The following is a 27,597-nucleotide window of genomic DNA, read 5'->3' as shown; positions in this document are numbered from 1 at the left end:
TGAGTAGTATCCCATTCCTAGTGTCAGCTTTTTTTTAAAAAGCTCTGGTAAACATCATGTAGGCAGGTGGCATTTCTAAATCTATCATCTATGCAGCATGTTTTGATGAGGCTCCTAATTTTCTCATCTCCCACTTTTGTTTTTTTCTCTTGACTCGGCTAGTCAGTGTATGTGTTCCTTAAAATCATTTCATGTTACTGTGTGGTAAATTACTCCAGCTTTTTCTGTAACTTCCTGGGAAAAATTACTTTATTTTTTTTTTTCTTCTCCCCAGAGGATTCCCATTGTGTTTGGAGCAGCCTTCACTCTGCTCTGTAGTTCCCAGCTGCCTGGCTGAGCCAGCCTATGAACCAGCCTGCCTTCCTGACTGGGGTAAGAGTGGAGGGGAGGGCAGCTCAGGTGCTGGCTGCTGCTGCCAGTGCTGGATTTTTAATGTTTAGATGCTCACAAATTTTGAGGTTGGCACTGGAGGGGCTGGTGCCAGTTCTGCTCCTTTTTTCCTACTGTCTTGTTACACCAAGGAGATGCAAAGCATCGCTTGTGCTGCTGCTGCCAGGGAAGGCAGGGTGAGCAGTGCTGGGTGTCAGTGATGTGGGAATGCTTTTGGAGTGGGGAATCCTGGAATAAAACCTCACAGTATGACACAAGCAGTCCCTGCACAGAGGGGCCTGGGCTGGCTGTCACTGGGGTGGATCAGTCTGTCACAGGCTGGGACCTGCCGTGGAACTGGTGGGAAGTGTGGAGTCACGCTGGTGGTTTTTCCTGTTTGCAATGTCCACCCAATAGGAACACGTAGATTAGTTACTTGCTAAGAGGTAAACTTGAAAAATAGAACTTAAAAAACTTAGAAGATACCCACAAAGACCAGTGGGATGAAATTCTTGAGAGGTTCTCCCCCTGTTTCAAAATTGCTGCGAGATGAGTCACGGCTGTCCCCAAGTCCTGCGGAGGAGCGGGAGCTGGCTGGGGACAGGCGCGGCCCCAGCGGCACCGCCGGCAGGAAATGTGGAGTGTGCTGGGGGATCCACAGCCGCTGGGAATGGGAAACTGCTGTCAGAGTCAGTATCTCTGCAGAGAACTCCTAAACACTTCCAGAGTGGTAATGCACAGGGCCCCTTTCCGTGGGTAGTAGTGGCAGCAGGGAAGAGGAGTGAAGCTGCTCTGTGTGTGCAGCCTGAGCCGGTGGCCCCGCAGCACTGCACGGGGCCACCCAGCCCCGTGTGCTACAGCTGCAGGCTTCGACTTGCTGGGTGGGTTTTCCAGCCTGGAAAGAAGTAGATGCTTAAAATAATGTAGTGAGAAAGCCCTCCTCTCCTCTCCTCCCCTCTGCCCTCTCCCCTCTCCTTTTCCCTTCCCTTTTCCCTCTCCTCTCCTTTCTTTCCTCCTTTCATTGTATGCAGATCGAGTCCAGTCAAAGCGCGCTGCTGTCACTCGCAGGTCCCTCACGACAAGCCAGGACTCTCAAGTAAGTTCCCTCTCTCCTGCGGCCCCGCTGCGGGGATGCTCTCCGGGCTGGCCGTGTCGGTGCCGGGTCGCCGCCGGCCGCCAGGTAAAGCTGCGGAGCTGCCGGGCACCCATCCCGCGGGGCCGGGAGCCGTTCCCGGTGCCGGTCCCGGTGCCGTTCCCGCGGCCGCGCCCGCCCCGCGCCGCCCTGCAGGGGGAGCCGCGGCGGCCGCGTCCTGCGCGGAGGCGGGAGCGGAGCGGGGCAGCGCCGGCACCGCCACACGGCTCCGGGCGCGGCCGGAGGCAGCGGTCCCCGAAGCCAGGTGGGTGAGGCCGGCGGGCCGCGGGGAGGGGCGGCGGGGCCCGGGGTGCAGCTCCCGGGGCGGAGCGGGACCTCCCGGCCGGGGCGGGCTGCGGGGCTCGTCCCGCCGGAGCATCCCGAGCGCGGCGCGGTCCCGGCCCCGGCAGCCGCCGTGCGCGGCTCGGTTTCCCTCACGGCGTCCGCGGCAGCCGCGGTCTCTGTCCTGCCTATCCCGCGAATTTGAAAAGTGGCCGCCCGCTGCCCTCTCGGTGCAGCCGAGCCCCCAGCCCCAAGACGGGGCGATTTTGCCCTGCTGCCGCTTTCTCCTGCCCCGGTACCCCGGCTCGGACGGTGTTTCCCCGTGGAGCCGGTGCGTTTCACTCCGACTGTGCTGGTTCCCGACTGTCAGTCCCCCGACACACCCCCGCGCTCCAAGATGTTTGCTCCGCGGATCTTCCCTCAAACATCAGGTGCTGGACTTTGCCTCCCTGCACCCACCCCTCCTCGGCCTTCCAGCAGATATTTGTGCTTAATCATAAAATAGTGATTCTAGGGTAGCACGCTTCATCCTGCGAACTTCTCTGTAGTGCTTTCAAAGGAGATTTCCATCCGCTTCACAGTCGTGTTAAAGGGAAAAGATGGGCTTCTATTCAGGGTCTGAATAGATGGCTTCAGACCTGTGCGGTCTTGTCCCATTGCTTGCCCCCAGAAGCCCCAGCTCTGCCTTATCTCTGCCGAGCAGCTGAAAGTTCCTCAGCAGAGCTCCTTTCCCTTGCCCGGGAGCGCTCAGCCTCGGCACCCGCGATGGAGCCGCTCCTCCCGGAGGGGCCTGTGCCCCGTGCGGGGCAGAGGGCAGTGAAGGGCGGGCAGACAGGCTGCCCTGCGAGCTGGGGCTGTCTCCGGAGCTGTCGGCAGGATGTGGGTGCGGGGTGTTGCCCTGCCCTGGGCTGACCTGCCCCCACGGAGTGCCCGAGGCAGCAGGTGCGTTCCCATCCCGCGGTGTCGGGGCTGGTGCGCGGTGCCCTCGCCGGGGATGCTCCCGGGAGGAGATTTCTGCATGGTCGTTTGTGTGGTTTAAGAGTCACGGCTGCTTTATTGCTCTTTTGTGCCCTGGACTGTGAGTTTGGGGGATCTCGAGTGCAGGGGGGCTGCAGGCTTTGCCATGGCCTGAAGGGAGGGAAGGTGGTTGAGCACCTTAAAACTGCCTGGGCTCTGAGCCCGCAGAGACAGGAAGGGTTAACTTAAAGAGAACAACATGACTCACTTGGTAAATAGTTAATAGAATTGCTGTAACTACTTAAAATGATTTTCCTAAGCAGATGGCCAACTATTAGATAACTCTGTCTTAGGATGTATTTGTTTTCAGGTTTCTTATCAGGCTTGTAAGTCTCAGGCACATGTAACTCAAGAAATGGAGTAATTGATAATTTCATTCTTCTGCATGAAGGAAACTAACAGAGAGAGAGAAAGCCTGGCCAGCCCCTGCAGTTAGAGACACCCCTGGAGCATATTGCCCAAGTGAGGTAGAAAAAGATTAGATAAAATGACCAGCAAGGATGTGAGAAATATTTAAATTGGATTAGGTCTGTTGAGGAAATACTTTATTTTGAATCTCAATAAAAAAGTCAATAAAAATGTAATCATGTACCACAAAAACCTATGGAAACGAAATCCTGTCTAATGTGGCAAATGGATTAAATTCTGAATTAACAAGGAAAGCTGTGAACCTCTGAATTTGTAGAGAAAACATGTGGGTACAAACTGCAAACATGTATGTGTGTACATAAAATAAAAACGACCTATTGCAGGGTGTGAAAAAAAAAAAAAAGACAGGCAGGTCTCCTTTTAAATGGTGACCATGTGGTACATTTGTAATTTTCATGTGTATATAATCTGTGTCTTTCTGTATGTATTTTTATACATGAAAAATAGAACCAGCATCACCCTCTGCCAGGTCAAGGCAATAATGATGTTTTAGCCTCTCTCCTTCTATCAGTGGGTGCAAAAGGCACTAAAGGTCTGAGCTGGAAAGCCTCTGCCAGGTCTCCCATGCTTGCATTTCTGTTTTTGCTGGTATTTTAATAGGATGTTTCCATAAGGGCTGCTGCTGCTGTTTCATTTGAATATAATCAACTTTTGAAAGCTCTTCATCGGTTTTGTTTAATCTTCACTGACGGATTTCAGGTAGAGCTGTGTGCTTAAGTTCTCCTGAGAATGACTGGGAAAAGCTCAGCCCTCCAGAAGGTTTGGGGGGAATCTTTACTCTTCCTTTCAGTCCTCAGAAGGGTCTGTTCCCCCCTTGGTTTTGAACCTGGCTGCTTTTCCATCTTGTGTTGAGGGAAAGCCTCTCCCCTTACCACTTCCTTTCTGCCTGGCTGACTGATGGCTGTATGATTTCTTGTCTGCACAGGATGTTTAAGGTCTCACAGATTTCTCACCATTTTCACTGTGCTTCAGCTCCTCACTGGGGTTTGACATTTCTGCCCACGTGAGATGGGACAAGGCACATTGTGGGGAAAGTCTCTGAGTTCTGCACAGCTGGGAGTGAGGTGTTCTCCATGCAAAGGCTGGTGCCAGTATCTCTCTTGGTGTCCTGCAAAGTTTGTCCTTGTCTTCAGCTCGAACAGATTCTGGCTCTGCTTGTTCATTTTCTCATTTGATCTGGATTGTGATTAACTCCCAGTGTCATTCTTTATTGTGTTATTTCCATCTGAAAATGGAGATGGGCTATTAAACACTTTTTTTGTTGGACTTTAAAGTAAAAACCAGGAAAGAGATCTTGAGCTGTGTGTCAAGGAATCAGAGAAGAACCTCACAAGTCAATGGAGCGTTGTTCCCTTTTATCAGGATATCTGGTATTTAGGACCAGAAGGTTTGGTTGCTTCGTGGACCATCTGCAGGTTTTGCACAGTGCACCTGAACAGCCTTGCTAAAGCTGCTTGAACAAAACAGCACCAGTTCCTTGCCTCTCTGCTCGTTTCGAAAATGCTGAGGAAGCCGCCACTTAATGAGATGCTTTTGTGGTTGAATATGGAGGGTTGGACTCTTAGGGGTGAAGAACTGGCAACTTTCTGTCTCGGGAGGGCAGGAGGGTCTGGGAGATGCACAGAAGGTGATTTAACCTCTGGAGGCTTCAGTTCCTCCCACAGTCAGAAGATGCCTCTCCCTTCACAAAGGTTGCATCTGTATCAGGGATAATTTTGGTTGTATTGCACTTTTTTTCCCCTGCAGTAGATCTCTGTAGATCAGAATGGACAGATGGCACATACAATTCTCAATTATGGAAAATATCCTTAGGAGGCACTTGAAGGTCGTCTAATCCAGACCTCTGCCCAAAGGCAGGATCAGCTATGGATTTGCCATTCCTGACATCTTTCTCCATCCTGCTCCTAAAGACCAGCAGTGGAGACTCCTCACTTTCCTGGTGTGCAGGAAATACCCTGATGTCCAGCTTAAACCTCCTTTGCTCTAACTCATTCTTCATCCTGGCCACAGTGGGCAACTCACAGGCAATCAGCAAAGAGTATTTCAAAACACTTCACCAAATGCAGGCGTTTGGTAAATGTGAGTGGGTACAGGTGTGATCTCTTTCGTTCCTCATCCTGGGTCCTGGGGCTCTTGCTGATGGGGATTTTTACTTTTTTATTTCTTTAAAAGTTACGCATTTCAAACCCAAATAAAGTAATTTTATTACCACTACAAAGGCAGCTGTGGAAGGCAGGGTTTGAAAAGAAATGACAGCTACAAGACAAATTGTATTTATCTTAGACGGTAAGTCAGGGGTTGCGTGCAGTAGGTTTATCACTGTCTGACAGGTAACAAGATAAAGTCCAGGTGTTACACAGGGATGTGGAAAGACTTGAAACGGGAATAAAGAATACTTTACAAAGCATTTTTAGAGAACATTTGCAAACAATGCATCTGAGACAATGGAGAAGTTAGCAGGGAGGGAAACTTCTTGCAGGGGTGATTTGAGCCAGGGACAGGGGGAGGGAAAGGCACGCCGGGGTGAGGGAATCTTCCTGTCCCTCTGTGATACAAGGAGAGGAAAGGGGGGTTTTCCTGGAGCCTTGGAGACGTGACGGGTGACATGCTGGGCTCCTGTCTGTGTGTCGATTAGCATTTGTGATTGCTCCCAGTTCCAGGGGGAAGGCACCGGCACGCTCGTCCTTGCAGCCTGGGGCTGTTCCATCTGCGGCAGGCTGCGATACGGCATTCCCGGTGTCCCTGTGCCCGCTGCCTGTGCTCCCAGCTCCTGCCGTGGCCCTTGTTCCGCAGCTCCCCGGGGGGCTTGGCTGCTGGAGCCTCGGGAAGCCAGCCCGAGCCGCGGGGTCCCGTCCGAGCATCTCCCGGGCAGGGCAGCCCCTCACCCGGCTGCTGAGCGGAGCCAAGGGCGAGCTTTTAACGCATCCCTTCGGGAATGGTGAGCTTTGCAGTTTTCCCTGTTAGAAGTTTCCTCATTTAGTATTCAGACCTCAGAGTCTCCTCTGTTTTTCTCCTGGATTGGCTTTGTTGGAGATGTTTTGGTTTGGGTTTGCGCTGTCGTGTTCTCCTCTTGCTTGTCTCCCCTTCCCCCCCCCCCCCCCCCCTTATTTTTCCTAACTAGGGCAGCATAAATGTTTGTGCTCTCTCTGCCTGTTCTCTAATAGTGGCCTCTTATGCAAATTCCCCTTCTTTTACTGGGAAAGTCCTCTACAAACAGCCCTATCATTTTGGTTATTGAGTTTTCCCCAATAGAACAGGATTGTCAGATCCTGGTATGAATCAGCTGTTGAGCTTAAGGACTTAAGGGAAGTAGGTGGTTAAATGTCATATTCCCTGATCATAACAACTTTGGTTTCAGTATGAGATCCATATACTTGGGCACAGACTGGGATTTTCCATAGGAAACATTCCCCTGGATAAAAGACAGCTAAGAGGTATGGGGCTTTTTACTAAAATCTTCAGAAGAGAGGCACGTGATTGAAATTGATTTGAATAATTGCAGTTTCCACATACGTCCAATCCACAGATCAGTGCCCAGGTTCAATGGGATGGTGGAAAATCACATAGGCTGACCTGGGCTGGCACCAGCACCATTACAGCTCCTGGAGCATGTGTGGGGAAGCACACTGACATTTAAAAAATTTGTAAAATGTTTTGCAGCCCAGATTTTGGCAAAAGAATGACCCTTGCTGATGGCTGCCTAGTCAGGGATAATCTGGGACTGTTCCTGATAGTCCCAAAATGCAGGCCTCTTTAGCAGACCTTTTAAAACTGAGGCACCTAACTTTGTCAGACACCTGAAAAACATTAATACTTTCTTTTACGTCATCCCGTGTCTCATGAAATGTTGATGCAAACTTTGCTTGACCATTATGATTCATTTGGGGTTCTTGTTAACTTTCCTACCCCATACCTAAAGGGAAACCTTCCTTTTCCTCCTTGTAGCCACCCTACAGCCCAGCTGTATGATTACAGCAGGCAAGGGATGGACACAGGGCACGTGGGACAAACCATCCTAAAGGCTTGGGGTATCTGTTCTGAGAGCTCCCCCAGGATCCATCTCTGCCTGACTAACATCTTTTGTGTTTGGAGTCAAATGTCACAGTCCCTAAGGAATTCGCCTTGGGCGTCTTTTTTGGTTTATCCTTGTTTGGAAAGGTGTGAGGATCACGGTTGTCATGCATTTGAGAAATGATCGAAGGATTCTTTACAGATGGACCTTTTCTATGATGTCTTGTTGTGCAGAGACTGTAAAATATCTAAAGTTTTCACAGGACAGAAGGGCCACTTGCCAAGGCTGGTGGAGGGATCTCTGGTGTGATGGAGTCCTGACTCCTCTCCTCTCCTCTCCTCTCCCTCTCCCTCTCCCTCTGGACAAGAACAGCATCTCATCAACAGCCAGCAAATGCAGGAAACTGTTTTCTGAAGTGATTTATGAGCGGCTGCTGGTTCTCCAGTGCGGTGTCTCGGTGCAGGAGGACAGAGCTCGCTGGTGAGAAGTGCCGTTTCCCAGCAGCGCTGCGCTGCCCGCAGCCCGGCCGGAGCAGGAAGCGGGAGCGGCGCGGGGCGGATGCGCTCCGACCGCAGCGAGGGGCTGGGACACGACAGGGGGGCTGGGGAGTCCTCACAGCACCGCACTGACCCTGCGTCAGGAACTGTGACCTTGGATAGTTCTTAATCAATCGGATATAATCAAGGACTTGGGGAAAAACCCAGTCCCTTTGAGTACCTCCAGTGTCGGTGTGGCTGGCTGTGATGGTGGAAGTGCAGGTCACCTCACAAGGTGACAGCAGTGTGCTGCAGGTCACAGCACAGAGAATGACAAAGTGAGGGCGTGCGGCCTCGGGGCATCATCAGAGCGTCGACTCCTTATCCACAGAGGGTAGCAGAGTCCTGAAAATGTCTTAAATAGCTCTGAGGCTGTGACAGAAGCACTGCCAGGATGGTGAGGCTGACACCGAGCAAATAAGCATTAGCAGTCAGAGTACCTTACAAAATGGATGAGGGAAAACTGCTGGAAACAAACTCAGGGGACAGAAAATTTGTTATTGTGGCTTTTACCTGCTGTTGGGATGATCAGTGTGGTACAATGCTTTCATCAGGACAGGGAAGGACAGCTGGGGAACCTTTTTAATTACATGGAGAGAGATAGTAAGAGCTACATTCTTTCTGCTGTGGAAGGATGTTGGTTGACCTGCTACAACAGCTCTACCCGCTCTGGGGTGAGTTTTTGTTTCACCATCAGAGTTTGTGCAAACGCTCCTGGCAGCCTGCAGGACAGTGCTCCAGGGAACAGAGCAGGGATCACGGGACATGGTGGAGAGGTAACCTGCACTTAGAGAAGGCAAATAGGGTTTGGGAATAACTGGATAAACATGCAAGAAAACTAACAGATGTACCCAATTCTCAACTGCCTGTCTGGAAACTTCATTCAGAGTGAGAGGCAAAGTCACATCTGGAGAGAAGTCTGCTCCATTATTTTAAAATAGACCAGAATGGATGCATTAGCAATATGATAAATATCTTCAGAGTAAATTCTTCCCTTGCCTGTATTCCTCAGTGGGTCACTTCTTTATATTCTGTTCCCTCATTTCTCTTATTTTGTCCTTGAAGGAAATTCTCCTCATGTGTGAACACAGCTGGCTTTAGTAGGGCTGTGAGGAGGCAGAGTTTGCCTTTGAGTTCTTCCCTCACACAGGAAAGGAAAGCTGGCTCCTCAGAGACATTGTGGATGATATTGGCAGTAGTAACTTGTTTCTGGCCATGGTACATGGTTTTAATTATGCTTTTTTTACTTGTCTGCCTTATGAAAGCCTATCCAAATGCTCTATTTTTTTTTTTTTTTTTTTTAAGAAACTCCACATAGATAAATTAACATCAGCCATCCCGAGTACAAAAAATTTGCTAAAAAATCCGATGTTTTGGTGTCTTTTGGCAATATATCATGATGCCTGCTGCCCAGCGAGACTTTGGGGAGCACAGGGGAGCTGTTTTCCCTTCTGTTTGTTTGGTCTGGCTTATTTAACTGCTGGTCATTCATCCTTACTTAGTTTTGCCCTCCTTGGCTTTTGTGACCATTAGAATTAGAATAATTACTGTGAGGTTTTTTCCTTGCTTTTAAACATTTATAACATCCACTTAGGAAAAAAATATGGTCAAATGTGTTCTGTTCTAATCTTCCGCTACCACAATAAAAATTAATCCACTTCTAGCACTTGGAGGGCAGGAGGCAAAGCTGCAATAGTGGTTTGGGATTTGCCATTCCTGTTAGCCCGTCCCTCTTGCTTGTTTTCCAGTGGGATTTCACTTTTGGGGCAGTTTTGTTTTTTAGTTTTTTTCTTAATGGGCATAAACAGGAGGAGAAGAGAGGCACAGGACAGGCTGGCAGGGTGTGGTTTTGTCTGCTGTCACTGATGCAGCAGTCTGGGTATCTCTGGTAAATCAGTCAAGACTTTACACCCAGGTTCACCATGCTTGTTGCTGGAGCACATCCTCCTTTCTTGGCCTGGACTGCAGCAGGGATGGAAATGTAAAACAGAATTGTTGCCCTTCTTTCCCATTTTTAAACTGATAGACAAAGTTCAGGCACAGTACAGGTCTCTGAAGAGCCATTTCTTCTGCCTTTCACAAGTACGTGAAGGGAAGGTTTTAAGTCTTGGAGGGCTGTTGCTTTCCTGTAAGAGGGGATTACACCAAATTTAGCAAAGCTGAAGCTCTCATTTTACTTATTATTTCAGGAGAACTTGCAAAACCTATCCAGAAAGCTCATTACCCCACTGTAGGTTTATATTACAGCAGACTTCACTTCCCAAGAGGAGACAAAGTCTGTGCTTCCAAAAGTCCTTAGCCTCGCATTTTTGCAGTCAGAGCATCAATGGCTCAGATGACGTTTTGGATCAAATCTGAAATAGTGCCTGGAAGGGTCAGACTGGCATGTGGAGCCCCTTGGTAGAACACAAATTTCCACACCTGCCCATGTTCTGCACTTGCAGTGGTGTCCATGCAGGCAGGCAAGGGCCACCAGGGAGGGCTGAGGGAAAGTGCAAATGCTCCAGGTACCTGAAAACCAAGACCATGGTGTGCTGATAATTTTGCCTGCTTTGTTTCACTTGTATCCTTTGTTAACAAAGAGCAGTCTAGAGGGAAATAGTCTATTATTAATATTTAATTTCCTCCTATTACTGTAAGCAGATGACCTAAAAGATCATTTAGGCAGCAGCCAATAGTAAAGCAAAGAGAGGAATCAGAAAGTGTATGTCTTGGTTAGGTGGGTGATGCCTCTTTCCTCCTCTTTCCTGCCCCACCCAGCCACAGCTCTTCATCCTTCCCTGGGAGCAGGGCTGGGGATGCTCCCCACAGCTGTGTGTGAGCACTCAGGGACCCAGGAAGCTGCGGTACGTGAAGTATTCATAAAATACTGAACTACAGAAAGAAAACCCTTGAGCAGCACAGAGAAGTGCTCCTGCTGCCTTCCCTATTGAGCTCCCCAAAGGACACCTGTTTTCATTATGTTTTACAGCCCTGGTTGTTTTGCAAATTTGTGTTCTGCCTGTGAGCACATTGGCTCGTTTATTGTGACTTTATCCTCTGAAGTGGTGGGGAGAGACAAGATTTCTTGGAGTCTTTGATTTAAAAGATAGGGAGATTCTCTTTGAGCTGAAGGGATTTCAAAGAGAGGATAAAAACTGACAAGCATCTCCCCCTCCAGGCTTTGGAAAGTAGGAAACAAATGATTTAGCAGCACCAATTTTTCTGCTTAGGGCCATCTGTGAATTCAAGGATTTTCCCTAAGGGAATTAGGTAATCTGCATGTGGCTGGTACCTGGGAAGGGTCATGTCAGAAGGAGATGCAAGACTGTGATCTGTAGAATGAGCCCTGATGAACACCGCCCTGGCCCCCTTAAGCTGCCTGCTGCCTCTCTGCCCCATCCTAGAGCAGACACAGAACGCAGCCCCTCTGGGGCCAGGGGAAGCTGCAGTGTGTCACCTACGTGCCCACAGACTGTCTTGAGTGCCCTAAGGGCTGCTGATCATCTGGGCTTTTTGCTAATAGGTGAGAGGAGCTGTCAAGCTGAAGTGTCGCAGGCACGGTGAGGCTGGCAGGCACCGAGGGGCATCTGCTCCGTCCCAGCTGACAGAGCCTGGGCAACCCAAACCTCCCAGAGCAGGATGGGCTCAGCCTGCAGGGGCCAAGACAGCAGATGAGCTTGTCTGAGCTGGGTGATTTGAACCAAGCAGTGGCCAAGGGCTCAGCTCGATGCTTTTGGCACTCAGGAGAGAGAAGGGCAGCACCTTGGTCCAAAGTCAACTGGAGATGCCAAACTAAAGCTTGCTTAGGCTCTGCTGGTGAATTGCTTCATGGGAACGTGCTGTGCAGATGCTTTATTGAATTTTCAAGGAGGAGTTTCTCATTGGGATTGAAATATGAGAGAGAACAGAGTGTTCCAAGTCACTACAAATGAACAGAGCAGCAGGTTTACAGGTTTGTGAATGACAAAAAAGGTTTATTTAATAATGGGGGAAAGGCCGGAACATAGCTCGGGGTATCAAGGAGGAATTAACAAAATAAAAGAAGGGCTTATGAAGAAATACTAATTGTAGCTGTCCAGCCTGTTGGGTGATACATGTTATTTTTCTTAAGTTTCAAGAAGCTTGCCATGCTGATCCCTCAAGGGCTTGAGATGTTAAATATACACTTCCCCAGTGAGTAAAGCAGATTGTTAATTAATTTTTTCTTATTAGACCTGATTGCTGAGCCTTTGGGTCTTGCATGAAGTAGACAATTCTACAATAAATTTAATTTTGCCTCTGGATCTACGTCATCATCTCTGGGTGGTCTCTATTTCATTTTGTCCCTGTGCAGTGAATTTCTAGCTGTATAAGCAGAAAGACTGGGCCTGTTCTTGTTTTAAAACAAGTTGCACATACTCCTGAAATGGAGATTTGTTATGTCAGGTGAGCACTACAGCAGCTGACACTGTGAGAGAGGAATGAGGAGAGGTGGCTGAGCTCAGGTTGAACATGAACCCTCCCGGGCTGCGGCACGTTCTGTCAGCAGCAGGTGAGGCTGGGCTTGTGTGGCCAGTAATTGGTTTTTCTCATGTCAGTGGCTACTCAGCGGCGCTGAAGCAGAGACAAAATGTTGTTTTGTCGTGGCTGGGACACCTGCTCAGCTCCAGCCATTTCTCCCCTGAGATGTGCTGGCTCTGCAGAACTCCGAGTGTTTTCCGGCCCATCTGAGAGCAGAGGGTGGAAGGACAGGCTGTCCTTTTCTGGACATAACGTTCCCATTGCTTCAGAATAAATGACTGGGGCTTGGGATGAAGAATCAGGCCACTGTTTGTGTGGAGAGATGGAAGCAAGAAACAAATTCAGAGATAAAAAAACTCAAATTTAACATGAGGCCATGAAGGAGCAAAGTAGAAGGTTAAAAGCTCTGTTGTGTCAGAGAACAGCGTGTGATGTAGCCATTAAACTTCAGGTTCCAGCACTGTGCTTTTTCAGGTTCAGGCAGAGGTGTAGGAAATTTCAGCTTTGTGCTGAGCCGTTGGTATGTGCAGAAGTTCCACAGTGAATCTGTAACTTTCCTCCATGTCCTGCTGGGATTTGAGGTGGGCAGAGTCAGGTTAAACAAAATGCATCTAGGGTTAGTATGGATTTGTGATCCTACTGAAGGGAGCTCTCCAATGGGGAAGAATATCCAGTAATTTTGCTTTGATCTTCTTCACTGAAGTGTATGAGCTGTGAACATGATGGGCAAGAGCAACATAGCAGGACTTTAGGTAAATCCTCTGAGCATCAAGATGAAGGTGCCCAGTTCTCAGGCTGGCTCCTCTCTAACAGGGCTTCCCTCAGTTCTTCTGACTCCATCTCAGAGGAGCTTGTGGGGAATTATAGTGGGTTTAGCAGTAGTTTGGGCCCAAAGCATGTCAGAGTAATTTGTTAAATTTTTCTAAACTTGGCCTGGCACTGGAGTTTGATGTGCTCTTGTCCTGCAGGGTGAGGAGTGAGCCTGTGGGAGGTGTGTGCTCCCACTCTGTCCTGCGGAGGGACTCAGGGGCTCACACCCACCTCAGTCTCAGGCACAGCCATGTCCTGCACCCCCCTTCCTCTTAGGAGCCTGTTTTGCCCACTGCTTCCTTTGTTAGGTTGTTTTTTTCCTCCTACCAGCTTTTTCCTGTTTTTTTTTTCCTCCCTTCTTGCTCACACACATGCACAAAACACTGTTTATTTCTCATCCTGCCCCTTCTGTTCTCTCTGCCTCCAGATCTTCTTTATTTCTGTCTTATATTCATTCTAATCTTCTTCCCTGGAAGCTGGGCTGGAGGGTGAAGTTTCAGTATTGCTGCTTTGAAACAAACCTGTTGGGATTTGTAATAGACAAGCAGATCCTTGCAGGGGCATATCACTGACATCCCTGAAATCCAAGAAAGTAAAAGCCATCTTTAGGAAGCCACTGAAAAACTGGAGGTTTTGCTGTAGGAGCAGAGAAAATATAGAGACTTCTTGGGGTTTTTCTTGTTTAAAAAAGATTAAATGGATGATCTTTATCTTCCTCTTAGTAGCTAGATCACACACTGATCTCTTCTGTTGATTTCTTCTGCTAAAACCAAACAAAACACAGAAACAAGATAGCTGAGGGTAGAGAAAAGCAAGGGTTTTGAAGCATGTCCAAACCACCAAGAATCATTCACTTTCCTTTCAAATGCAGCATTAGCAATAGAGCTCTAAATCAATGAAAGGTCTAAAATTAGATTATATTCCTGAGATCAGATGTGAATCACAAGTTAATCATATTTTCTTTTATTATCACTGTCTTTACCCTTTTATTTTACCCTGAGAAATTAGGTTTCTGACTTGAAAACAGAATGAACTGTGAAGGCATCGAACCCTGATGGGTGAGACCATGCCACATCACCTGTGGATGGGTCTTGTGTTTTGAAGGTTCATGTTGCATCCAAAACTGAGCTGGGTGATTTACCAGTTAGTGCTGTGTTTCTCTCTCTCCTAACCCTCTGATGTATCAAGCTGTTTCTTAAATTAATGAGAAAATATTATTGCGAAAGCTTGCTAAATAAGGTTTGCAACCCACTCTGGAAGTGACAGGCGAGGACAGCAAGCAATTATCTCTTGACTGTGGCACAAAGCTCAGGGAATTGTGTTCTCCCTTCTGTATTTTTAGCTGAAACCGTGGTGAAATGAACCCATATCTGAAGCAGAGGTACGAGGTGACCTGCAAGGGCGTGCAGGTGATGTGTATCTGCTCGTATGAAATGCAGCTGCAGGATTGTTTCCTCACAAGCAGCACCAGCTTTAGTCCCAGGCTGTGTGCAGGACACTGCAGGAGCTCAGTGCAGCCCTGAGCCATGGCACTGGCACTCTGCCTCTGTGTGTATTTCTGGGAGAGATGTGTTTTGGTGGGCCTGGTTCTGGCTGCTTGTCGGTGAAGGATGATGCTGTCCTGGATGCAACAAACACCATGGACAATGCAGCTATAATGAATAAATGGTTTGTTTACAGGATTCAGATTTACATGAACAAAAACAAGGGAGGTGCAGGAGGAGAACCTGCAGAGACCCTTGCAAAGAGTGTGTGTGGTCAGCAGGAGTCCTCAAAGATGTCCCTGTCTGAACACCTTGAACACTTCTCCCTGCCATGGATCTTGTTCCATGGATACCTGGAGGCCAGACAGGTGTGGCCACAGAGGGGTGACCACACATGCCAGCAGCGTAGCTGCCCTGTGAACGAGGGCTCCTGTCCTTGCAGAGCAGGGTACTGGTGCAGCAGTTTTGTGGCAAAGCACGTGATGGCCCAAACCCGGTGTTTGCCATCAGAGGGAGACAGGTGTGTGTGAAAGGCTCCTCCACCTTTCCTCTGTGCAGCCTCAGCACTTGCCAGGACATAATTAGTGGGGCTCTCGTGTTTCAGGGCGGGCTGTGGAGCAGCTGCTGAAGTGCCAGCTCAGTTGGTAGCCTTGAAAACAAAACGTCCCTTGTTTCTCATCACCACTGTGAAATGCTGCCTTCCTGAACTTGGGTTTGGCCCTGCAGCTTTCAGGATAGACAAAATGTGAGAATTTTGCCAATAATGTATTCTTCTAGGTCTGTGTAATATCCGTTATCAATTTAATGTGCCACTTTAATGAGATTTTGCTTTCTCCATCTCCTCTGTAGAGCTGATTACTTAGTGTATGTGGTTGGTGTTTTCTTTTCTTTTTAGAGGAAACTGCAAGTGAAGAAGTTTAATGTTTGCTTCAGCTGAAGAGAATATTTCCCAAGTCCTGGTGGGAAAAGGTGAAAAAGAGGACCAGAGGATGTTGCTATGATATGGAGATGACAGGAAGCCATGACTAGAAGGGGGATTGTCAACAGGAAACAAAGCACCGCAGCCAATGTGGCACTGCTGTACGGTACAGCTGCTGTGCTGCGCTGCCTGCTGGACTCTGAGGCCTGGGGAGCACTGTCAGTCCCCAAGAGAGATCCTCCTGTCTGTTTATCTGCTGGAGTCTGAATTATTCTGCACCTGGTTAATCCACTTTGCTGGAGCCAGCAAACCCTGGGCTTTTTTTCTTGGCACCATCTACTGTAAAGTCCTTGAACAGCTATGGGGAGAAGAATGTGTGTGTGAGCAGCCTTCCCAGGCTGGCAGCCGAGCCCTCCATGGAGCCCAGGCAGCTTTGAGGGGTCCTGGCTGTTCAGTGCTCTGCAGATATGAACGCTGAGCTTTGGGCCTGGTTGTTCTCACCATGCTAGTACATGGGAAGGACGACTTCCTCTCAGACATAGCCTACATCATCCTGGAGCTGATCATCGCCGTGCTGGCCATCCTGGGCAACATCCTGGTCTGCTGGGCCGTCTATCTGAACAGCAACCTGCAGAACGTCACCAACTATTTTGTGGTGTCCCTGGCCGCTGCTGACATTGCCGTGGGGGTGCTGGCAATCCCCTTTGCCATCACCATCAGCACTGGCTTCTGTGCCTTCTTCTATGGCTGCCTTTTCATTGCCTGCTTTGTCCTGGTCTTGACTCAGAGCTCCATCTTCAGCCTCCTTGCTATCGCCATCGACAGAATCATTGCCATCCGAATACCCCTCAGGTAAGCACGGGCTGGGCTGGGCTGGTGAGGGCTCAACATCCCTAAAAACCACAGGTCTGGAGATGAATCAAGGAAGGAAAAGTTAAATGAGGATCGATGCTTTCTCTCATGTGTTTTGAAAGCAGCTTTTCTAGGTCCTAAAGTCCGTCTTGGCTGGTGGACTTTCTGGTTGCTTCCTTTTCCTGTGCTTCTCTGTTCTACTGTGGTGGGTGTCCATGGCATCACACAAGTGCTGCCTGGGAGCTGCCACTCCATACCTAGGCAAACTGTGCCCTGGGCTGCAGCCAGTGCCACCAGAAGGATGGTGGAGGGCAGAAAGGGAGTGAGATCAGCTTGTCCCCCTCCCGTGGGGAGGAGGGGGGCTCTGCCTGAAGCTGGAGCAGCAGGGGGGAAGGGAGGTGGGGTTTTCTCTCAGGGGTCTCTTAAATGTGAAGGGAGAGGAAGCAGCAGGCTGCCAAGAAATGGGCCTTAGGAGGATTTGGACTGGGTCAGGCACTACCTCTGGAACCACAGCATAGGCTGGGTCGAGGTGGAGGCTTGTCCCAGCCCACACCTGCAGATGGGGATTTTGTGGTCTCTGCAGCTTGAAGAAAGAAAAGGACGTTTTAATGACTAAGACTGGCTGCTACTTGGTGTGGGACCAGGGAGGCTGACATGGGAGAAGGGGAAGTTTTGTCACACACACAGGGGCTGCTGCTCAGTTCAGTTTGGCAGGAGCACATGGCTGTGATGGGCTCTGTGTGCCCGTGGGCACGAGGCAGGGCCGCGTTGCTGCCACTGCTCCGAGGCACTCGCTGAGCTCCAGAGAAGGAGAGGAAGCCCCTGCAGAGGCTGCTGCAGGAGAGCTGTAGGAGTCTCCTTCCTTCCTGTCTGGTCCTTAGGAGGATGCAGCATGCTCTCAGGAAAGGAGAGACCGCCTTCATCTCCTGAACAACCAATGTGGCTGCAAAAATGGAACCGATTTCTGATTTTTGTGCTCTTGAGTTTGAGTTTTTGGACATCCTCACTCTTCTTGAGCTTAAATCACTTTTGCTGATCTGTACAATTTAGTTCTGTCTCTTCTGAGTACTTTGGTCATGCAGCACTTATGTCAATTAACACAAACCTCCTGTTCAAAACTAGAATGGGAGCCCTGGAGAGCGGAAATTGCCTTTCCATGTGGACCAGTGCAGCCAAGTCTTTCCTGAAGCCTTGCCTCAGCAAGTTTGTTCTGCTATAACATTGCCTTTAATGGGTCGTTGCCAAACCCTGTTGGTCATACCTGTTACAGCCTCTAGTTTTGATGTAGATGTAAGGAGCAACTGTTCCATTCCATTGCAGAGAAAACTCTGTTGATAATAGTTACCTACAATCTGGCCTGTCTCCATTTTTCTACAGTTCTGCTATAGATTATTTCAGTATATAAATCAAAATAATGATAAATGGTACAAGGAAATATGTTGAGTAGCCCCTGGGAGCTGCCTCTGCAATGGTTTTGAGAAGGGCTGATGTCTTGATTTCATCTCTCACAAGGTAACTCTGAAGATGTCTGCTGACAGTTTAAGCACTCTTATTGCTAGAGGATGACTTGCCAGGAAAGGGATTTTAAAAATCTGGATTTCTGCCCACGTTTTGGGCTATCACTGTAACTATATTGTCTTGAAAATGTAATTTCCTGGAGCAGCCAAGGTAAAGAGTCTTTTCAAAAAACCAGAGTACATTAGTGCTGGGCATGACACCGGTTTCACTATCATGTTTTGGAAAAAACAGAGCACACCCTCTTCCGCCCCAGGAACAGAGGGACTGATTGGATGTAGAAACCCACAGGTAAATCCATGGGTTTCTCCTCCTCTCTGTCCTCTGCTGGTTTGTCCTTTCACAGCAGGAGTGATGCACTTGTCAATTGTGTTTCCCCTTTAGAATTTATGGATGAATAAGCATTTATAGCCTCAGACATGCTGAGAAAGTGAAAGCTGATTTTCTGAAGAGGGAAATGTGGTATAATTTAGATTGCCCACATCCTCACATTTTTTATTTTTCTAATAGCTGTTTGTCTCAAAAATGGGTCAAACAATTTGAAGGAAAGTTCTACCACTAACAGTGTGTTGTTTTCACCTCATCCTTTAATATCTGGGAAGGCCCCTTCTCCTCACAGAACATGAAAGGTACCAGCAGGTATTCCTAATACTCATTAGTTGAGTCATTAATAAACCAGACTCCCTTTAGTCTAGGGGAACCAAAAAGGGCCAAACCTGTGCTTTATTCTTCTGTTTCTCTTTAAATAGTTCATGTCTGATTTGTCCTAATGAAGATAACTCCATATGTGGATGTGTATTCCACCAGAAATAAACTGTCAGTATTAAGAAAGCAGAAGAGTGTGTTTTCTGATACTACTTGATTTTGGATCCCTCAGTACATTACTAGTTACCTTTGAAATTATTTTCTGTGGAGAAGATACCCTCCTCCAAAAAAACTGCAATGAAAATAGATATTTGTAGGTGAAATTTTAAAATGGATAATTTGTGAATATCTTATGTGTTCTGCTTTTCAAACAATGGAAAGGTTTTATAGAATTTGGACAATTTTCCACAAGTTCTCAAGCACTTTGCTGAATTCTGCCAAGTTTTATACAAATGTAACACTCTGCAAGTGGCAGTAAGGCACTGCCAAGGAAGGGTGCCCGAGCCATTGTTCAGTCTAGGACAAAATGAGGTCTCTCACATGGCAGGTACCTGAAAACCTGCGCTGGCTAATATCAAACCCCCAGGTGCTCTGAACAAAACTGGCTGTGAGTCTGAGCCCCAGGATGAAGCCCTGGGCCAGGAACAATTGCTGCTTTCCAGGCTCCGTGGTGCCAGCGCGGGCTCCGTGGGCAGCGCGCCAGCCACGTGCTCCTGTGCAGGCATTTGTGTAAAGATATTCCCAGGGAAGGACAGGTAGCTCCAACAAACTGGAAAGTGAGGGAACACTTTCCTTCCTGCAGCCAAACAGAAACGTTTGCTGAGGTTACTGAGGTTGCTTCTTGCTCTCTGTGGTGGATTCAGGCATGAAACACGTAGGTCATGCAGTGCCAGCTGCAGCTTTTCCTCCACTGAAAGCTGCTTTTGCTGCTGCAATGCTTCTCTGGGGAAACATTGTTGAGGTGCAGCTCCCTGATGTTTGGAGCTTTGGGACTGACTTATCCCATGTGGTGGTGATTTAAACTGCAGTTCTGAGGTGGCATTGGGATGTTTTTCTGCCAGAGGACATGAAGAACTGGCTTCTCAAAGTCTAGGAAGAATAGGGGAGATGAACACCAACCCTGAATAAAGTATAGGATGTGCAAGGGACCTTTGTCCTGAGAACAGCCTGTTTCAGTACTTGCTTTAATTCCCCAGGATTCCTTTCTGAAATGCTCATATGTGAGCATCTACACCAGTGAATCAGGGTTTTAATGTTTTATTGCCACTTTGAGTCATATGTGGACTTATTTCTTTCCCTGCTCACCATAAACCTTTTGACTTAATGGCAGGCATTTCCTACATATGCTCATATGCTAAATAGCTTTAGGGCAGGTTCAACCTAATGTGAGAACAGACTAATTCCCCTCCTTCTTTTAAATGGGCACAGCTTTGAAAGCAGTGCCTTCATGGCCTGCACAGAACTTGCTGTTACCAAGGTTTTATTCAGGAAGCTGATCATGTCACGCACAGAACTGTGTCTGCCCATCATTCCTGCTTCTGCTGTTTAGAGGAGATAATGCTGGGCACCTGTGCCCACCTGTGGGACCCCATCTCCCCCATCTCCATAGCATGGATAACCACCAGGATCAGTTGGTACCTGGCAATAGAGGAGGAATGTTCCAGACTGAGGGGTTTGGGAAAGGTTGTTTAGTTGGTACATGTGAAGGTCTCAGTTTGATTTCTTGCCCTGTCACAGATTTCCTGGATGATCTGGGATTGCCAGGGTCTCTCATTTCCACATACATGTAATAGGGATTGAATATCCTGCTTGGTCCTGTGCCTGATGGCTGCAGCTGCCTGAGGTGTGGGCTGCTGGGTGGATGTGCTTGGTGAGCAGTGTTTTGTAGTGATTTGTTAAACAGCTTTGAGCAGTGCTGGAATTCAGATCAAAGCCCTCAGCTGAGCATTATGGGTGATGCAGTGTCTGAAAAATGCTCCACACCTGACAGAGGATGTGCAGTGCTGTCCACCAAAGGAGGGTTTGGAAGACAAGCAGCAGGATGGCAGGACACTGTGATGGTGACAGGCCAGCTGCATATCACTCAATGTATTGAAAGATTTTAACTTCTGCCTGAAGACACTCTGGACAGACTACCAGCTCTGTCTCCCACCCAGTCTCAGAGACTGTATGCAGGAGTCTTTGTCTTCATGGCACAGAACTTAGTCCAAGGACCCAGAAGTGGCACAGCCAGGTTGCTCTAGGCAGCCCAGAGGAGCTGTACGTTCACCAAGGGCAGCTGTTCTCCTCCTCCGTTTTGCCAGCTGGGTGGCTGGGAGAGCAGCAGGGCAGATGAAACTATTTTGGGGAAAACTTTCACATTTTCATGTGTTTGCAAAAGTTGGGTTTGCTTTTTAGAGGAGACATGTGACTCTATCCCCACCACAAGCATCCCTGTGCTCTGCACTCAGATCCTTTGTGTCTGGAATTTCACAAGCAGAAGTGGTTGTTTATGTAGCAAGTGTGTTATTTCCAGGAAGCAGAACTGCTGCTGCACAGACAATCCAGTGGTGTCTGCACACATCAGACCTGCTGCAAAGTCACCTGTCAGCTATGCAGACCATGGGCTGCAGGTGTGACCAGCCCCTTTCAGCCCCTTTGTGTCTCCTGCATGGTGCCAACAACCTCCAGGGTAGGGGATGTGTCTGAGAAGCCCTGAAGTTACCCTATAGAGCTCTGAAGCACTGAGGGTCTGGAGAGTGGCTCTGGCCTGGCTGCTGCGAGCCTGGAAAGATACTGAGACAAAGTACACAAAGATCTACACAAAGTCTTCAGTGACATCTCCAAGAGGATGAGAGGAAAGAGTCCAGGAAAGCCCATCTGGACTATAACGCTACCTCAGCCAAGTCAGTCAGAGGTGCCTCATGTGGAGCCTAGAAATTAAGCTCTCCTAAACAAATTTACACTTCTCAGTGGGTACCTGGCCAGCACAAGGCCATTGGCTTTGTCACCAGATGCTGTGAGCTTTCTGTCCTGACCCTGGGAGATATTGAGCAAGGTGTTATGGACATGCACTCCAGCACAATGCTCTGCAGCTGGGCAGCTGCTTGGGTTCAGCGCTGTTCTGCAGCCTTGTAAAGCTTCTTGCATGGGAATCCCCAAAGGACAAGAGGGAGGGGGAAGTGTGGCGGGGTGTTTGTCTGGAGCAGTAGTGAATGTATTTTTAGTGGAAGGGAAGGGACATCTCCAGTCGTGGGATAACAGCTGCACAATTTCAAAATTCCTCTGACAAGATGTAGCTAATTCCAGGGCTGCAGGGTTTTGATTATTGTGGGATGTTTTTTGGGATTTTTTTTTGTTGTTGTTGGGTTGTTTTGTCGGGTTTTTTTTGTTGTTGTTTTTGTTTGTTTTCTTTTGTTGTTTTTGTTGTATTTTCAAGCTTCAAGGGCCTCCAGCCACTCTCTTGCTCCCTGAGTGTACATTTCAAAGCACAGATGCTGTTTTGATGTGTTGATGAGGTCTGAATGGAGCAGCTCTCTGCTACCATTTATGCCGTGCCCTTTACATCCTTTAAGCACTGGGCAGGATCCACTAATTGCTGGAAAAAACCTTTTTCTCCTTCAGAATCAGCTGAATTCCTTCCTCATTTGTGGAATGGCAATTTAGGTGTGTTTTTCATGCTGGGAATTGTGTGCTTGGCTCCCTTATCCACTTAGTCTTTTCTGGTTTGGAACGCAGCTGAGAAAGGGAAATTCAAGCCTGATGGGTCTTGCTTTTTCCAAGGGCCATTGTCAGGGATTTAAAGCATGTGCAGGATCTCCATTCTTTGCTGTGCAAGAGCAGCCACTCTTCTCCCCTGTCTTGAACTTGTGTTGGGATAGGAGCATGAACCTGTGGGAGTAATTATTTCACTGGGAGATGGAAAGATTTCTGTGGCTTGTTGTATTATTTCTTGTAATGTTTGTTTTTGGAGAGAATTCTGGGGACAGAGGGAGAAGGAGCACTGGGTAAACACTGGGAGCCCAGCACTACTGTCCGGTCAAACACAGTGTGGGACCCACGCTGCACAATGTGGGAATCCAGCCATCTACTTTCCATGCTGAGCATTACCCAGGGAAGGAAATTGCATTGAAATGTTAAACTGCTGCCCTAATTTACATTTTCAGAGGGGAGAACTGGTGGAGTCAGCTCAGGACTCGCAGTAACCTGTGAGGCCCTGGAAACTGGCTGATATTTAGAACAAATCAAGGTCTCTGCTGCACTGTCAGATTCTTACCATGGTGCTCATTGTTTCTTTCAATAGACCTTGGAAAGTTTACTAAGAACACTGGCTTCAGCCAGGCATCAATACCCCACCACTGAGGTCCCTTTGGTGTGTGCAGTGCAGGCCATGGCACACCTGTAGTCAGAGAATTGTCCCCAGCTTAATTCCTCTTTTCTGAGAAAGACGTGGGGTCGATTTAGCTGAGCTGGTGAGGAATACTGCTGACCTGCCCCAGTTGTTCCAAGAAGGTTGGTGGTGCTGGTCTTCCTGAAAGTGCCATTGAGGAGCAGAGTGAGGTGCCATGCAGGCAATGCCAACCAGGCTGCTGCAACTGAGCCAGTAGGGTTTCCCTGGAGCACAGCAGAATGTGGATGCAGGGCTGGTGGCACTGTGCCTCCAGGCTCTTTTGTGCTATTTGGTTTACAGATCTACTGCAAGACAGACCTAACAATTCCATGCTAAAAGGCTGCTCCTTTGTCAGGAAGGAGATGCTCCCTTAGCCTTTGGCGAGAGACCCACAGTGGTCTTCATCACAAGGGTCAGAGCAGTGCTCGTGGTTGTCCAGGCTGCAAGATCTATGTGCACACCCAAGTGGACTGGTGGAGTGAAGGAGCACAGATGAAAACTGAATTAATTTCCCTGCTTTTTTCTCAACTATTCACTGCTTAAAGGAAAGGGAAATAGGTGGCAGACAGTGTCACCATGTCCTTGGTGTGCTGCATGGGTTCTGCACATCAGAGCAAAGGCCCCTCTGATGAAGCAGGTGCTTCTCTCACTCTTTTCTGGAACATGGGGCCATTGTGAGGTTGTGCGGGTGTCAGCAGCTTGTTGAATGACACTGATACAGCTCCCATCTCCTCTGCTTTACAGGTACAATGGCTTGGTGACCGGCTCTCGAGCCAAGGGCATCATTGCCATCTGCTGGGTGTTGTCCTTCATCATCGGCCTGACCCCAATGCTGGGGTGGCACAAGCATGCCCAGATCAAAGAGCTGGGTTCCAACTGGTCATCTCCCATCAACTGCAGCAACAGCATGGTGGCTTGTCTCTTCGAGGCCGTGGTCACCATGGAGTACATGGTCTACTACAACTTCTTTGCCTGTGTGCTCCTGCCCCTCCTTCTCATGTTTGGTATCTACTTGAAAATCTTCATGGCAGCCCGGCGCCAGCTCAAGCAGATGGAGAACAAGATGGTACATGGGGAACGTTCCCGCTCCACCTTGCAGAAGGAAGTCCATGCAGCCAAGTCTTTAGCCATCATTGTCGGGCTGTTTGCAGTCTGCTGGCTTCCACTTCACATCATTAACTGCTTCACCCTTTTTTGCCCAGAATGCGCCCATGCTCCCCTCTGGCTGATGTATCTGGCCATTATCCTGTCTCACGCTAACTCGGTTGTAAACCCCCTAATTTATGCCTACCGCATCAGGGAGTTCCGATACACCTTCCGTAAAATCATCAGCCAGCACATCCTGGGCCGGAAGGAGCCGTTCAAGGCGGGAGCAGCCAGCTCCAGGACTTCCACCCACGGTGGGGACACGGAGAACGCCAGCATACGGATCAGTGAGTATGCACTAGAGGTATACACCAACGGAGAGATCCACAGGGATCCTGAAAAGCAGGACTTAAACAAATGCAAAGCTGCCTTGGAATGGCACCAGAATGGAAACACTCTGGACTTGGAGACAAATGGGCATCTCCCACATTCCTGCAAAAATGGGATTCTCTCAGATGCAAGCCTGAACAGGGAGCTTCACAGTGAAGAGCTAATTGATGCCCAGGTGTCTTATTCAGATCTGGAAAGAGCAGCCTTTGCTGCAGCTGATGTTTCCTGATAAGACTTTCGAAGTTTTCCTGGTAGAATTTTTTTTTTTCCATTGGTGACCTCTGCCATGGCAGAAAGGGAGGTTGGGGGGCGGGGGGAGAGCAGTGTATTCAGATCGCTGTGGAGAAAGGGGTCCATATCCAGGACTATTGGATGATCCTAAATACCAGACTGGAGAAAAGCCAAGAGACCACAGAAGTGGACTAAGGAAGGAGGGACACGTTACCATCAATGACCTGTCACCTAGAGCAGTGCCAAGGTCGAGGATGGCATTCCAAGTTCAGCACTGGGAGACTGCTGATGCAGGGATTTCGGGACATTTTGCTGTACTGTGCCTGTGGTTGAGTGTTGGTTTCACTGTCTTTACCAATGGAAATAGAAGTGTGGCTGGAAGTATTCCCTGAATAACAAAGAGCAACTGGGAAGGGCCTCTGAGTACTGTGGCCCTGCAACAAGCAGAAGGGGGGATAGCAAAATCTATTGTCAGGAAGGATGCCAGAAGCTGCTTGGAGAGGGAAGGAATTTACCTGACGGGAAATCTGGACACTTTCAACCATGGCACTTTGTCTTTCAGTTTGTGTTCTTAAAGCTTATACTGCAACAGGTTGCTCAAATGGTTTTTTTCCACGTGATAAGGTTGCTTTATGTTAACTTATAAAAGATGGGCAAGAGCTCATATCTGTTCCCTGAGTGCTCAGTGTTCCAGATGCACATGGCAAATGTAACCTCTCAGCACTCCACTTTGTCCAACAAATCACCAAAGCTGAGCCTTGCCAAGGATTTCCCTCGGCAAAAGGGCTGTTAGCAGGACGTGGTGCTGCGAGCCAGGGCTGTGGGCTGTGTCCTCAGGGCAGGGCTGTGAAGGGCTGTGTGTGTGGGCTCTTTGGAGGCTGGTGGCACCTTCTGCTGTCCCGCTGCCTCTGTGCTTCTCCCCCTGAGTTCCTAGAATGCAAATTCTTTCCATGGCCCCAGATGTGTGTGAGGGGAGGTAATATTCCATATTTCAGTCATCTTCATCCTCACTCAACAGGCTGAGGGACTTTTTTTTACTTCTTTCTTGGGATAGAGAGCAGTCCACACACACACCCTGACCTAATTTTAGAATTCCAATGAGCTCTATTTAAAAACCCTTTTCTCCTGTGATTTCAGTTTTTTCCTGTGAAGCCTGATGTGTCACTGTGGTGCAGAGGCCAACAGAGGCAGCTCTGGGCTCTGTCTGGTTAGAAGATGCTCCTGCTCTGAGAAGGTGTCAATGATATTGGAACTCAGCTTAGAAACTGCAGTTTCTACTTTCTGTAGAAGAGAAAAGGCAAATTTGTGCTGCAGCAAGAGTGTACACATTGCTGTGGTTTGTTGCAAGAGGTGTTTCACTGCAGTTTGGTAATTTTCTGGAAGAAAAATTAAGGAAGTCCGGCAGCTCAAGGACAGCAGAAAACCACATCAGCTTGAATTCTACCTGAAGATTGTCTGGGTTGTGCTTTTCAGACAAATAATCCATGTCCAGTGCTACCAGCCTTCTGGAGAGACAGGCAGTGGTGGTCCTACTGGGAAGTGAAAAGTTTGGTAATTCCAGGAATCTGAAGCTTATTCCCTAGCTGAAAACATCAGAAATATCCTCCCTCAATCTGGTTCCTCCTTGTGTCTGTCCACTAACATTTCAGAAGCCAAGGGGGCTTTTCATACTTGAGGAAGAGCAGGTTAGGTCTGTGTGTTCTTATTCCATGTTTATTTTATATATTATGAACTATTAAAGTGAAAATCAGTTTTATTTTGAGGAGAATTCTCTTTTTGCCAGTTTCCCTACACGCATGTGGGGAGAAGTTTGTGATGCTGAATGTGTTTGAGTATGTAGCTGCTCCGGGCTAGCACAAAGCTTGCTGTGAGATGGATAAAAAGATGTGGCTGCCCCCACAGTCCTTAGCAGAAAGACAGGCCAGTTTGTAAAACAATAGACTTCGTGGTTTAGTTGAACTGCTGCTTTCTTGGCAGGGCTCTTCCCCATGGTCTGATGTCAGAGGAGAGGATTATCACTCCAGCAGCATGAAGGAACTCTGAGCCATTTCCCTGTGACTGATGTCATAGGTAGCTCCTCTGTAGGGTGACTTGGGATCTCATTACTCTTGATCATTCTTGATGGAATATTTCTGTAGCTTATTTGTGTGATGGCTTCTCTGACCTCCTGTAACAGCAGCAGAAGAACTCAGGAAAATGGGGGGCCGTTCTCTTCAGGCCTCAGCTGGGAGCTGAAATGTTTCTAAGAATAACACAAGATTACATCCGGCACTCATGTCAATAACAATTAGGTCCACAAAGACCCAGAGCAGGGAAGGAAGTGTGGGAAAATACCAGCATTGCTCATGTGCTGGAGCACACACGAGTGCAGAAGTGTTGCCTGTTGAGCTTTAGCTGCCATTGGTAAAGGGATGGTTTCCACTGCGTGGGATCAGACTTTCAACAGTTGGTGTGCATTGGATTTCTGTATTTCCTGAGCATCTCCACACCTACTTATGGCAGTTTCTTGCTTGATTGCCCCAATAATCAGGTTGATCTATGTTGATGGACAAACTTAGGATTGCTTTGCTTTCGAGATTGTTCTGGAAAACTTTCCTGCCCAACCAGATCACTATGTGAGCTTAGTGACTTTCCACATGTCTTGAATTTAGCTTTTGTGCTGCTGCTTGAGCTGCCCCCAAGTGTATCCAGTCCTTTTCAATATTAGTGATCAAGACTTGAAGTGAAAAGGGTGTGTGAAGAGGGTGGGCTGTGTGCAGGGGACAGGGCAGGGTATGGAGAGCGTGGTTTGTGGAGCTGTCTGCAGTCACAGCAAGGAAGGGATGGCAGCTGCACCACAGGCTAGGCCTGCTGGCAAACACATGGTGACTGAGATCGACCCTCAGAGGATGTCTCTGAAGCAGTTGTTGGGGAGAGCAGGAGCCTTTTGATCAGAATTTTGGACTTCATATTTCTTGTTTCCTAGGGATCATAATTTCAGGACTTCCTGCTTTTTGATTTGCTCTTTAAAAAAAAAAATAATAGGTTCCATCAATGA

General features: G+C 48.3%; 1 protein-coding gene across 6 annotated transcripts; it reads left to right on the top strand.

Annotated features, from left to right (window-relative positions):
• The first annotated feature begins 274 nt into the window (after positions 1–274).
• On the top strand, positions 275–27,597 carry ADORA2A (adenosine A2a receptor). 6 transcript variants are annotated; one of them, XM_041489042.1, is made up of 4 exons: positions 275–372; positions 1,401–1,465; positions 15,449–16,324; positions 23,598–27,597. In XM_041489042.1, the coding sequence occupies exons 3-4, from the start codon at positions 15,975–15,977 to the stop codon at positions 24,556–24,558; spliced, it is 1,311 nt and encodes a 436-aa protein (XP_041344976.1). In that variant the 5' UTR covers positions 275–372; positions 1,401–1,465; positions 15,449–15,974; the 3' UTR covers positions 24,559–27,597. The 6 variants fall into 6 exon arrangements, with proteins under 6 accessions (XP_041344976.1, XP_041344980.1, XP_041344975.1 ...); XM_041489041.1 differs by lacking the exon at positions 275–372 and adding an exon at positions 1,026–1,058; XM_041489046.1 differs by lacking the exons at positions 275–372; positions 1,401–1,465 and adding an exon at positions 1,020–1,058.

Source organism: Pyrgilauda ruficollis, unplaced genomic scaffold (genome assembly GCF_017590135.1).
Source record: "Pyrgilauda ruficollis isolate IOZ18807 unplaced genomic scaffold, ASM1759013v1 scaffold9, whole genome shotgun sequence".
Lineage (NCBI taxonomy): Eukaryota > Metazoa > Chordata > Aves > Passeriformes > Passeridae > Pyrgilauda > Pyrgilauda ruficollis.
This window is presented reverse-complemented; position numbering and strand designations above follow the sequence as displayed.